At 38.5% G+C, this 12,831-nt stretch overlaps 1 protein-coding gene and 1 pseudogene across 2 annotated transcripts; one reads left to right on the plus strand and one right to left on the minus strand.

Moving 5' to 3' along the window:
* Nucleotides 1–210: 210 nt before the first annotated feature.
* LOC104609171 (mitogen-activated protein kinase kinase kinase 20 pseudogene) lies at nt 211–2,113 on the minus strand (annotated as a pseudogene). The gene has a single exon (XR_016079885.1). The product of XR_016079885.1 is annotated as a mitogen-activated protein kinase kinase kinase 20 pseudogene (transcript).
* A 4,551-nt stretch (nt 2,114–6,664) lies between these two features.
* On the plus strand, nt 6,665–10,330 carry LOC104609172 (Tetratricopeptide repeat (TPR)-like superfamily protein). The gene has a single exon (XM_010275409.2). The coding sequence runs from the start codon at nt 7,054–7,056 to the stop codon at nt 9,847–9,849; it is 2,796 nt and encodes a 931-aa protein (XP_010273711.1). The 5' UTR covers nt 6,665–7,053; the 3' UTR covers nt 9,850–10,330.
* The last annotated feature ends 2,501 nt before the right edge of the window (nt 10,331–12,831 follow it).

The following is a 12,831-nucleotide window of genomic DNA, read 5'->3' on the forward strand; positions in this document are numbered from 1 at the left end:
AGTAGAAGTAATAATGTGAATCTTCTTTTGATGATTTATTATAACCTAAATGCTTCTATATGGAGTCTTCTTTTACCCAGCCCATTTTCTTGATCTTAAGCTTTCTAGGAAAAAGGGATTGGTGTTATAACACAAAAAGAAATAAGTAGAAAACAGTCGTGGAAAAGAAACTAAAATCTTCTCCAATAAAAAATAAGAGAGAAGTAAGAATTCTACAAATGGAGCACTATAATTCTGCAATATTTACAAATAAAAAATTATCGGAAATCAATGTATGAAGAGAAAATTACAGAACCCTGACCTGATGCAGATGTAACATAGACAAGAAAGCCTTCTCATCTGTACCAACCTACTCATTAATTAAAAATTGACTACAAATCATTGTTCCTCCAATTTCTTACAATTAAATCCTATACTCCTGAAAGCATTGGAAAGAAAGAATCAGATTTAGTTGCTAATTTCATGCCAGTGTTTCTGCCTTATATCCAATGAAGCCTGTGAGAGTTGCTCGAGTGTTCCATCCTCAATAGAACTTGTGGAGCTTGTAACTTTGATCAGCTTCGTGCATTCTATACTGCTGCCTGATGTTGGAGCATTCATCTCATCTACCTCTTCTGAACCCGAAGAAATATGCAGATCCTCTCCCCCGACGGTAGTCAAATCACTAGAAGAGCAGGACAATTTGATTCTTGTTCCTATCTCCTGTTTCTGAATGCGATTGCCAGTTTCAGACAACGACAACAAGGACCAGACCAGCCCTGCTGCAGCCGGAGCAGATAGAGATAGAATCCCCTCCAGTTCTCCAATATCTTCACCATCTGATGCAACAAAGGGGTGATGCAGCAGCATCTCCGCCGTCCACCTGAACATAGTAGTCCTCACAAAACATCTCTTCAGAAAATCTTTCCCCTCATTCGACAAATCACCCGGTATTCTGGGTAATTCATGGCTCCAGCCTATACGCTGTAGAAGATCATCTCTAGTCTCACCTGGCTTGCAACTCCATGCCGGCTTCCCACTGATCATCTCAGATACGACGCACCCAAGAGCCCAAATATCAGAGGGAGGCTCCTGTGAGTTATGCGCAATTGATTCCGGCGACATGTACAGAGGAGTGCCTCTCCAGCAAGGAGTCTCGTTCTTCCATTTCTGTTGAACCTTCTTCGCCACTCCGAAGTCGGCAATCTTCGCAACATAGTCCTCACCCTTCCTCCTCTTCTTGATTAGAGAAGAAGCGGGTACCAGAAGAATATTTTGAGGTTTGATATCGCAGTGGACGTAACTTTGAGCGTGAATGTAACTGAGACCACGAAGAATCGACCTTGTATATCGCTTGACTTCGGATTCAGGTAACCCACCAGCCGAATTTCTTATCCGATCGGCCAGGCTGCCGCCAGCGCCGTACTCCAACAACACATTGTAGATCATCTGACCATTCTCAACTGTAACCTCCTCCCCAAAGCAATGAAGGATGTAAGGGCATCCACTGAAGTTGGAAAGAATCTCTTTCTCCTTCTGAAGAGAATACGAATCAGAGACCTCGGTCCATTTCACTGCAATTGAAGGCGGGAGGTAGCTTCGGCGCTTGTTGGGTCCCGTCGTCTTGGCCAAAGAAACCGTGCCAAAACTTCCTTTCCCGATCGTAGCTCCTCTCGTCCATGTCCTTCCATCACTACCCATCTCCATCGTCTTCTGCTGTCGCCGCCTTCGCTTCATCGTCGCTTGAATTCCAGAGATTGACAAAGAACACCCACTTGAAGAACAGAGAAACCAAATTAGATTTTCGGGTTTTGAGCAGAGAATCGGAGAGAAACAGAAAACCCACTTGGGTTGTGAGCAGGCGAATCAGAGGGAAGATAGAAACCCAATTAGCTAATGGGGATTTTGAGCAGAGAATCGCAGAAAAAGAAGAAAAAGCCACCCGGATTGAGAGCTTTGAGCAGACAATGGAAAGAGAAGAGCGATCGCATTTTACAACAATTTCAGTTATAAGCAAACTTATAAAATAAGAAACAGTAAGCCCAGCAAAGCTCAAGGCTTCAAGCCCCGATTTCCGAAACCAGATGGATGAGAAGCGGCAATCTGTTATGCGTCTTCGAACCGACCAAGCGCGCGTTTCGTGTTAACTGTCACTATAATAGATGTGTCTTCACTCTTGGGGGAACCATCTGACCGTTGGATTGGTATCAGATAGAACTTATTTTCGCAGAAGGTCATTATGGACGATGTTTAATAGACTCCAATCTGACTATAAAACCGTGTTTAGGGACGCATTATTCGCTATGGAACTCCAACAGAAAAACTTGCCACGTGGACTGTTAGATAACGGCTGAAGTAGCTTAATTTGCCTTTCCATTAAAAGACAGAGAAATAAATCATCCAGTTCAGCCCCTTCAGTCATAGCCCTAACGGAAATTTAACCATTTCGTTTAGTGAACTGTTGCCGTGCAGATTTATCATTGACTTGGAAAAAATAAATCAAGAGGCAAAATCTTGGGGTAAATGGGTAAAAATAAATAATTAACTGGCGTGTTCACTCGTGATTGGTTACGTGGCAAAAAATTCAATCCAACCCACAAACATGACCCGACCCAACTCGCAAAAAAAGCGGGTTAGAGTCCTCTATCTAATGACCTGGCTAGAAGGTGCTTGACCCGAAAAGAAATTGGGTTGGGTTGGGTCACTGTTGAGTCACCCATTTTCCAAAACAACATTTCAAAACGGTGTTGATCTGGGTGATTAAACCATTCAAACCATTTGAACCAGATGATCAAATCTATATTCTTTGGTTAAAAAACATTGACTTTATCAAAAACCAGCCGACTCTAGGGGTTGAACCATTGACTTGCCTGAGCCGTATGTCAACTCTAACTTGAATATTGAGGATTAGGGTTTAGCATTTTGCCAATTCAACTCAAAAAGACCAAAAAATATCTGATTTATACATGAAATAATATATATATATATATAATTGATTTAGATATTTATTGAATCGAATCAAGTCATATTTAAATTTATTCATGTATGTCGAATCTCAAATTTTAACTTAATTTTTTTAGGTTTAATTTAAAAGAATAAATATGAGAATTTATACTCAGGTTCCACCCTAACCCTAACCTGAAGCTCGACCAGACCCCACCTAACCCTTTATTTCCTTGTTGTTGAGTTGGATTTGGATTCAAGTTGCCTCCCTGCGTGCACACCAGGTTGTTAAATTGAATAGGTTTAGCTTATTTTGATGCAAGTATGCAACAAGCAAAGGATTCAGCATTCACACGCAAAAATCATTTGCAACAAGCGACAGAACAGAAACGTGTGCTACTCTTGCAAGGCTCAGCTTAACATTTTAGGTTGTGTTTGGTTTGAAATAAAAGGTAAAGAAATCTATACAGGCATTTTATAGGTTTTTTTACTTTTTTTTTATCAAACCACACACAGCGTTAAAGTCATGTTCTAATCCTTAAAAGCTTTGATGCCTGTTTGGGAGGGCTTTTAAATAGCAATTTTTTGCTTCATGACTGAACCTCCCTTTGGACAGCCTATAAGGACTGTTTGGTGGAAATCCCAAAACAGCAAAAAAATGAAAAAGGCTTTCTGTTGAAGCTTCTTTTCATTGGCATGAATTATGGTGCATGATAGTCTTTTATTAAATTAAATTTTATTGGTAATTTGAGGTTAACGGTTCATGGACTTGGGAATAATCTTCGTGTTGAAGTCAAGTATATTTTCAGAGAAAGCAACATGTCAACATCTCTCTCCCTCTCCAGCGTTGATTTGGAATTTTTTTGGGGCCACATAAACCCAGGTAACTATTTGGTTACTGCAGTTTATGAAGGGTAGGGGGATCTGCTCAAGTGGGTAATTAATAAACAACTCAACTGTGTATGTATGAAAAATTCAAAAGAGTAATTCTTCAATCAATGAGTTTGGATGAGAAGACTACCATGAGCCCATAAACGTTTAGATGACTGAGGAATCCACTGAAACGTTGGCATTTCAATTATGTTCAATGGAGAGGAATTTTCAAATTAGGGTTTTCTTTTTTTATTCCTAAGCTAATGTAAGGCTCGTTTGGCGTGTTTTTCTGTATGGTTTTTTGGTTGTTTACAAATCGGGCAGATAGATTTTCGGTCTATTCCCGTTTGGTTCGCGGAAGATCTAGCCGTCAAAAGCTGGAGTGTTGAAAAGATGCAAGAAGTTCATTTTGGGCTGATTTCATGAAACTTCAAATGAAGTTTTCCCCCGTCTTTTATGCATTATTCTTGCATAAAAAGACATGAAACGACGTGTATCTGCCAAACTAGCTTCGAGCTACTCAGATCTTCATGCAAAAATTTAATGCATTTTTGACTGTCAGAACTACTCAATTCATGCCCTTTTATTTAAAGAATCCATTTAATTCTAGGGTCAAGTTGGATCGCCCAACTCGAGCCCAGACCAACCTAACCAGAATTTGGACAGGCCAGGTTAGAGTTTTGGCCTTGAGACTGGACTTTGGTTCAAAAGTTTGAATTTCTTTATATTTTGGGTTGCATTTGGACTTAGCCTTTACACAGTCCGAACCTGATTCAATTACATCTAGATATAAATACACATTGGCATATATACATATACACACATATATACCATGTACATATTCATTCATATCAAATTTCAATACGAACTGAGCTTGGATTGAATAATTTAAGCTTGACCTTGGTCTCAAGTCGGACTCAAGCCCTGCCCCTAATTTTTAGGGTTAGGCTTGGGTAGAGCAGAAAGCCAGCCCAACCCGCCCGACAAGAATAAGAATCAATTTGTCTCATATGTCTGACGTAGATACTGTTCTATTGCAACACCAAAAAAACATAAATATTGTTGTAATTAGTGTTTTAAACCAGACCCGAAAGTTGAACCATTTTTCTTTTGGACCAATGGTTGGCGATTTAGCCATTTGGGTCGATGGATCAATCCCTGATGTAATCAAATATACAAATTTTCAAAAAAATAAATAACACAAAAACCTGTTCACAATAGATCATCAACGGTTCAATCCTCTAAGTCGATAGGTCAATTAACCAAGACAAAGGTTCAGTCTGTTTGAGCTTCGGGGTGCAAATTCCATTTATAGTTTTAGACTGGTGTAGATGCATGGGAGTGCAAATAGGCTAAATGTATATTCTTACCTAATTTTGTTCATATTTGATTGTCGTATTATTTGGTTTATTGAAGTTATACAACAAGGGGTAAGTCAATCCCAATACTTAGATGATGTGCGATGTAGCAACTTCCTGTTGGAGGGCATCTTGGAAGTTGGGCTAAGTAGGTCATTTAGTTGAGTTGTAAGAAGAGAGATTAGAGTGTTTAGGATGCTTTACTAGGTGTGGGCACTTTGATGCTTAAATCAACAAACCGGGGATTTTGGAGAGAGTTAGAGAGTTGCGAGTGTTAAATTGTGCATATCTCTTGAAGTTGGAAATGAGACCTTTATATAGATATTGTTTGGTGTGAACTCCACGCACTACATCCAAGGTCTCTAAGAGGATGTGGCTGATTGGTTCAAAGTCCTTAGAGATAGTTTCGCATGCAAACTAGGCTTTGTGCCTTTCTCCACAACATTTGGTATGGGAGTTGACTTCCAAAGGACCCTGGAATGGTGGGATGCCCATAGAGGAAGTCGGCGAGCACATCTCGCAGGTTGCCACCTAGACCTTAGTTAGGTCAGCAAATCCTCAAGAGAAATCATTCCTCATGTCAAGGTCCCTTAGATCGGTACTGACGAGATACCATAGGTCTTCAAGTCCTTGAGGAAGGTTGCTCTCACGCCGAGGTCTCTTGAACCAGTAACGATGAGGTACCATAGGTTGACCCTGGACGAGGTGTTGCTAACCGCCTTGCTATGTATGAGGTGTCTTGGATTGATTTCGAGGTGCATCTCTTTGACTTGGCGAAATATGTGTCTATCTACGTGGTGGTGAGGTGTCAAGCGACAAAGACGGATGCCACGTGTTGCCAGGTCAGTAAAGGGCCAAATCACCCCTCATTAATTAATACTCATAACACTGACCAACCTTGGTGGCAATGGGATATGACCTTTGTCTTACTTGCTTGTAAGAAATAAATTAGTGTTTCCACATATATGAAAGAGAATGGAGGTAGGAAAGTTATTTGTTTGAGAATGGGATAAGAAGAAAGATGCCGTGGTCCCACTTTATAAAAGAGAATAATCGATGAGGTGATGCAAATATTGCATCAGTTTTTGAGATGTAAAATTTGTACTACCAATGAGTAAATGAGATAAAAATACAAATTTTGCATCAAGTCAGAATTTGTATCTAATTCAGATTTACACCAGCAACAAACACAGCGAAAGCAATGAAGGCATTCAGTTCAGCTCTTCAGCCGTTAGTGGAACACGGTCAATAACTAACTGCCCTCCTTCTCAGGACCGTTGGATTCAGATTTCTAGTCTTGGGTTATTGCTCGAGAACATGCCTAAGAATCAGAACAAAAGATTCCAATTCAATGGTTCTTCCAATTATTATCCTATCATGGAGTAAAATGTATTCTATCATTCATAGACTTTTAGAAGAGGAAGCCCAATCTCCACCCTTGATCAAATGGTGGGTCCCCCTACTCTACTCAGACGATAAGATGTCTATGTTTTCCGATCCATCCGTACGCACCACTGCGTAAATTAGCATTAACGACCGCCTTCACTTCCCACTTCCCAGGCTCTCCGACTTGATATAAAAGAGAAACCAAAATCAAATCAAATCCGATTTCAGTTATTTTCCGCCACTGCTTCAACGTTCGTTATCCGAAGAACAAAAGAGAGGTAGGCCAAGAACAATCTCTCTTTGCTCCATCATTTCGATCCAAATTTTATTTAATTAGTTGAATTTCGAGAAATTTGACACATGTTTCTTGTAATCTCTCGATTGATCATCTCCAGTCCGCTCCAGACACTCTCTTTGACTCAAATTCTAGTTTCTATGTATTGAGTTACTCTTCCTGTTAGTTGAAATTCTAATGAATTCATTGTACGTGCTTGGTTGGAGGCCAGTGTAAGCCATGGCCTCCTTGAATTCTAGTGTTTTAAGTAACATTGATAGATGGTCTGATCGGCGTTCGAATCCATCTTTTACGGGTTGTGCTCAGATCAATGGAGCCCGTAACGTTAACCCTTTCGGTCGCCTAAAACAGGTTAGGGTTTCTCGGCTTGCCACGGAAGTTGCCGATGTATCTGAGTTAAGCCAAGCTGATATTGTAGTGAGAGAAGAAGCTTCAGCTGGTGAGGGTTCGAATTTACAAAACCCAGTTCTTGGCAGTGAGGTTAGGAAGAGTGCAAGGAGCCTCTGGAGGAGATTTCGTGGATCGAAGAGAGAAGTTAAAGGTGGAGAAGTTGCTTCTTCGGAATGTGGTACTAGAAGGATTAAACAAGAACAAGAGAAACGGTCCAAATTTGATTATAAGGGAAATGGTAGTGATTCCATTTCTGTTATGGATAAGGGATTAGAGGCTGCTGTCTCTGCAATTGGGTCTGACTCGAGTGTGGCACATTGTAACTCTATCTTAAAACGGCTTGAGAGGAGTAGCGACCGCATGACGTTGAGCTTTTTCGAGTGGATGCGGAACAACGGAAAACTGAAAAAGAATGGTCTTGCTTATAATTTAGTCCTCAGAGTGTTAAGCAGGAAGGGGGAGTGGGATTCAGCTGAAAAACTTCTTCGTGAGATGAGTACTGATTCTGAATGCATACTCAATTTTCAAGTTTTTAATACGCTTATATATGCATGTTATAGAAGGGGGTTAACTGATTTGGCAACCAAGTGGTTCCATTTGATGTTGCAAAATGGGGTTCAGCCAAATATTGCTACCTTTGGGATGCTCATGAACCTTTATCAGAAGGGTGGCAATGTTGCAGAAGCAGAGTCCGCGTTTGCAAAGATGAGGTTCTTCAAGCTGCATTGTCATTCTGCTTACTCTGCAATGATCACTATATATACCCGTTTAGGTTTATACGATAAATCAGAAGAAATTATTGGCCTCATGAAAGAAGATCGTGTGATTCCCAATTTGGAAAATTGGTTGGTTCAGCTTAATGCTTACAGCCAGCAGGGCAAGTTAGAGAAGTCTGAACAAGTATTGAGATCAATGCAAGAAGTGGGGTTTAGCCCAAATATTGTTGCATACAACACGTTGATTACAGGGTATGGAAAGGTTTCTAATATGGATGGCGCCCAACGACTATTCCAAAACCTCAAGAATGTTGGCTTGGAGCCTGATGAAACAACTTACAGATCCATGATTGAAGGATGGGGTAGAGCTGACAATTACAGAGAAGCCAGGTGGTATTATGATGAACTCAAACGGTCAGGGTTTGAACCTAACTCATCGAATTTGTACACAATGATAAACTTGCAAGCAAAACATAAAGATGAAGAAGGTGCAATGCAGACTCTTGAGGATATGAGTAGGATAGGCTGCCAGTACTCCTCCATCCTCAGTAGTGTTCTACGGGCATATGAGAAAGTTGGAAGAATAGACAAAATACCTCTCATACTGAAAGGTAAATTTTATGAACATGTTTTGGTTGACCAGACTTCATGCTCGATTTTGGTCATGGCCTATGTTAAGTGTTCCCTGGTGGATGATGCTTTAGATGTCCTAAAGGACAAACGGTGGAAGGATCCAAACTTTGAAGACAACCTGTACCATTTTCTAATTTGCTCCTGCAAGGAGTTGGGTTATCATGAGAATGCTGTTAAAATATTCACTGAAATGCCCAAACAGGAAGGGATCCCAAACTTGCACATTACTTGCACAATGATTGACATATATGGTGCCATGGGCCGTTTTGCAGATGCAAAAAATCTCTATCTGAATCTGGAATCTTCAGGAACTTCCTTGGACATGATTGCCTATAGTGTTGTTGTGAGGATGTATGCCAAAGCTGGGTCTTTGAACGAAGCTTGTTTGGTCCTAGACAAAATGGAGAAACAGAAGGACATTGTTCCAGACAATTTTTTGTTCCTAGACATGCTCCGTATTTATCAAAAGTGTGGCATGGTAGAAAAGTTGGCAAACTTGTACTACAAGATTTTGAAAAGTGGAATCACATGGGATCAGGAAATGTATAACTGTGTCATAAATTGTTGTGCTCGTGCCTTGCCTGTGGATGAGCTTTCTCGGCTTTTCAATGAGATGATTCAACGTGGGTTTTCACCCAATGTCATTACCTTCAATGTCATGCTTGATGTTTTTGGAAAAGCCAAGCTTTTCAAGAAGGTCAGGAAGGTCTTCTGGATGGCAAAGAAACGGGGTTTAGTTGATGTTATCTCCTATAATACGATCATAGCAGCCTATGGACAAAGCAAGGATTTCAATAATATGACATCAACAGTTAAAAAAATGGAATTTAATGGGTTTTCTGTTTCTCTAGAAGCTTACAATTGCATGTTAGATGCTTATGGGAAAGAGGGTCAAATGGAGAGTTTCAGAAGTGTGTTGCAAAAGATGAGGGAATCAAGCTGTGATTCTGACCACTATACTTACAACACTATGATAAATATTTATGGAGAGCAAGGATGGATTGAAGAAGTTGCTAACGTGCTGACTGAACTGAAGGAATGCGGACTGCAGCCCGATCTGTGTAGCTACAATACATTGATAAAGGCTTATGGGATTGCTGGAATGGTTGAAGAGGCTGTAGGTGTGGTGAAGGAAATGAGAGAGAACGGGATTGAGCCTGATCAGATAACTTATGTTAATCTCATCAATGCACTAAGGAAGAATGATAACTTCCTAGAGGCTGTTAAGTGGTCCTTATGGATGAAACAGATGAGAATGTCAAATTCAAAATGCTGATTTGGACTTGATTTCTTTGTCATCAGCTGCCTTTGCCTTGAAATATTCAGAAGTAGATTGATGCTTCCCATCACATTAAATTTCAGTCGAACTCTTTTTGCATGTGCTTATTCTAAGTATTCAGTGCCTAAAATGTTCCAAAATCTTTTGGGGAAAAAATCCTGTTTACAGGAACTGATAAAAAAATCCTGTGAGAGTGCTAAGATGGTTACCTTACTATAGATTTGCTTTTATTTTAGGATTATTCTTCAATGTATAGATGCAATAGTGAATTTGCTTCCTCGAATGTGTATAGAAGAAAATAATATGAGCGGCATTTGTAGACCACCTGTAACCAGCATTCTGATTTGGTTTATTACTCCTTGTAAGGCTGCTTTTGTGAACTTTTTTCTGCTTGTATAGTTGAAAAAGAGGAAGTGAAGTTCCACTGGAGCCCTATAATTTTTACCTAATAATCATGTTTATTCTCTTTTATTTGTTCCATTTTAGCATATTTTCCGGAATAGTGCTTATGGGTATTATTGCTTTGACTTTCATGAGGCAGAAATTAGATTATTATGCCCATCCACCCCTTTTAGGTCATTCTTTCAACATAAAGGAGCATTTATTACAATACAAAAGGGGCAGAAATATAGATGAAGTATTGAAATGTTTCAGACTTAAAATGTCTTCTGTCCCTTTTATGTTGAATCAAATGGCCTCAATTGGAAAAGAAATGGGATTAAAAGATTCAGTATAGCCCACTATTTTACAAGGGTATCAAAATTTCAATTAAGAAAATAGTTTGTTAAGTTATCTAGGCTCAACTCATTTCCTGTTGATTCTGAAAGGAGTTTTCTTACATACTGGTCTTGGAAGAGGAAGCTTTTTTCCTGCCATCACCTTCTGAAGTCTGAACACATCATGCCTCCACTTTCTTCCTTTTTTATTGCTGCCAGTAAATTTTTCTTACTCTATCTATTCCCCTCTAAGTTTATTTTTTAACCCAGTTTGTTTGGAGTGCAATTCCATTTGTACTGGTACAAAAGAATGGAGTGCAAATTCTGATTTATATTTGTTTCAACTTTTAATCTTATTTTGTTTGTTTACAGTGCAGATGAAGTAAAATAAAACCTCAAGCAAAGTAAAGTAGTAGCCAAAACAAAAATGGACTAGAATTTGCATTCTTCTCATTTGCACTTTAGGCTGTGTTTGGTTGCAATGCAAATAAATTTGCACTGATGCAAAACCATGGCAGTGCAAATGATTTGAGTGTAAATTCTGACCTATTTTTGTTTCAAATTTTATCTTATTTTGTTTGAATGCAGTACAAATGAAGTAAATTAAGACAAAACAGAATAAAGTAAAATACAAGTATGTAATGTACAAATGCATACAAAATACATAGTTTTTCACTCTACATATTTGTATTTGTACTCCTTCCACAGCTCAGTTTGGAAAGAGTACAAATACAAATATGTACAGTACAAATACATACAAAATACAAGGCTTTGCACTCTACATATTTGTATTTGTACTCCTTCCAGACTGAGCCTTAATGCATTTGTATTAGTGCAAATGAATTTGCAGCTCAAACAAATAGAACCGGATGTTTCTAAATTTCTCTGTTGACCTCTCTAGATCTGTTGCTACTCTCAATCTCTCTCATCATTGTTTCTGTGGTTTTCTTAGTATTTTTAAATGGGAAGCATTTTTTATCTTTTATTGGTAGTTGGGGCAGGATTAAAGTACAGTTCTGGTTCCATTTATTGTTCTTTTCATTTTTTTGTGTGTGATTTCGAATGCTTGTATATTTTTTATTGTTCCATATATTTCAGTTTGAATCTGTTTTGTGATGCAAAAAAAAAGTTTATTCATGTCCCTTTCTTTTGATTATGATTGTCAATAGATTTTTCATTCATGCAAAGCATATGCTCATTCTAGTATCAATTTTTTTTTTTTACTTTAGCTGTTCTATTGAAACGAATAAAACTTTTATTGCAAATTCAAAATATTGAGTCATATCCGTGGTTGAAATTAGTGAGGTTTGGGTATTCAAATGATAGAAAGGTTATCAACAAAACTGGTCAAAGGTTAGAGTAGTGGTGATCCTTAAACCTAACTGTTAGAGAGATATAATTGTGGATACCTTTGTATAGTGTTTGAGACACACATATGGAAATACTAGGGATAGTTTAAGCCATCTTTGGTGGATTAGGAGACTTGGTTGGATGTCTTTGTATTTAGGGAAGATACTATTATTGATTTGTTTTTCTCCTTACATTAGTTCAAAATTTCTGATTTAGTTTCTTTATTTGGTGTTTTGGGTATGGTAAATCATCTCTGAGTTAACAATAAGTAGAGTTAGAATAGTACCTAGTGCTTTATGATCGAGAAAAATGAGTTATATACTCTGGTTGTATAGAACAGTATTCTCATCTGATATTAAGTTCTGAATTTGAAATTGTTAATGTTGTACTTCAACATTTGGATATTAAGAAGAGGCACAAACTAGATATTAACTGATAACATGACAAGAAACAGTCTACTATATTTCTTAACCAGAATGACATTGTCACATCCAATCAACTTTTCTTCCTATGGCATGGGTCTTTCACTCACCATATAGCCAGAAACTATTCAACTATTCAGATAAGTCGTCAGTGCATTGATTTGGAGTTCTTGATACTAAAACTCCATAAATTTAACAGTATATGGCATGGTTATTGGGTCTTCATAGTTGCTTGATCCATATTTGACTTTGGGTTTGCAATTTACTATTTCCAGTGAAAACCAGTTTGGTTGGGACAGGTTTTAAAATTCATTTTTCTGCTAAATACCTGATTTTGGTAATTTTTCCTACCTAGATCTGCTTCTTAGTTTATGGCACAGGGATATTTTATATTAATTTCTGAACTTTAGCTAATTAGTTTAGTTTTAGAGTTTAGTTTTCTTAGCTTTGTGATTTTAAAGGACCACTACCTAATGTTGGTCCCAGCTATC

The sequence above is a fragment of the Nelumbo nucifera genome, chromosome 8, assembly GCF_055504915.1.
Source record: "Nelumbo nucifera cultivar China Antique chromosome 8, China Antique-T2T, whole genome shotgun sequence".
Taxonomy (NCBI): Eukaryota; Viridiplantae; Streptophyta; class Magnoliopsida; order Proteales; family Nelumbonaceae; genus Nelumbo; species Nelumbo nucifera.

What these genes read in the sequence shown, in the direction of transcription:
- LOC104609172 (XM_010275409.2), top strand. Translation starts at nt 7,054, where the DNA reads ATGGCCTCCTTGAATTCTAGTGTTTTAAGTAACATTGATAGATGGTCT.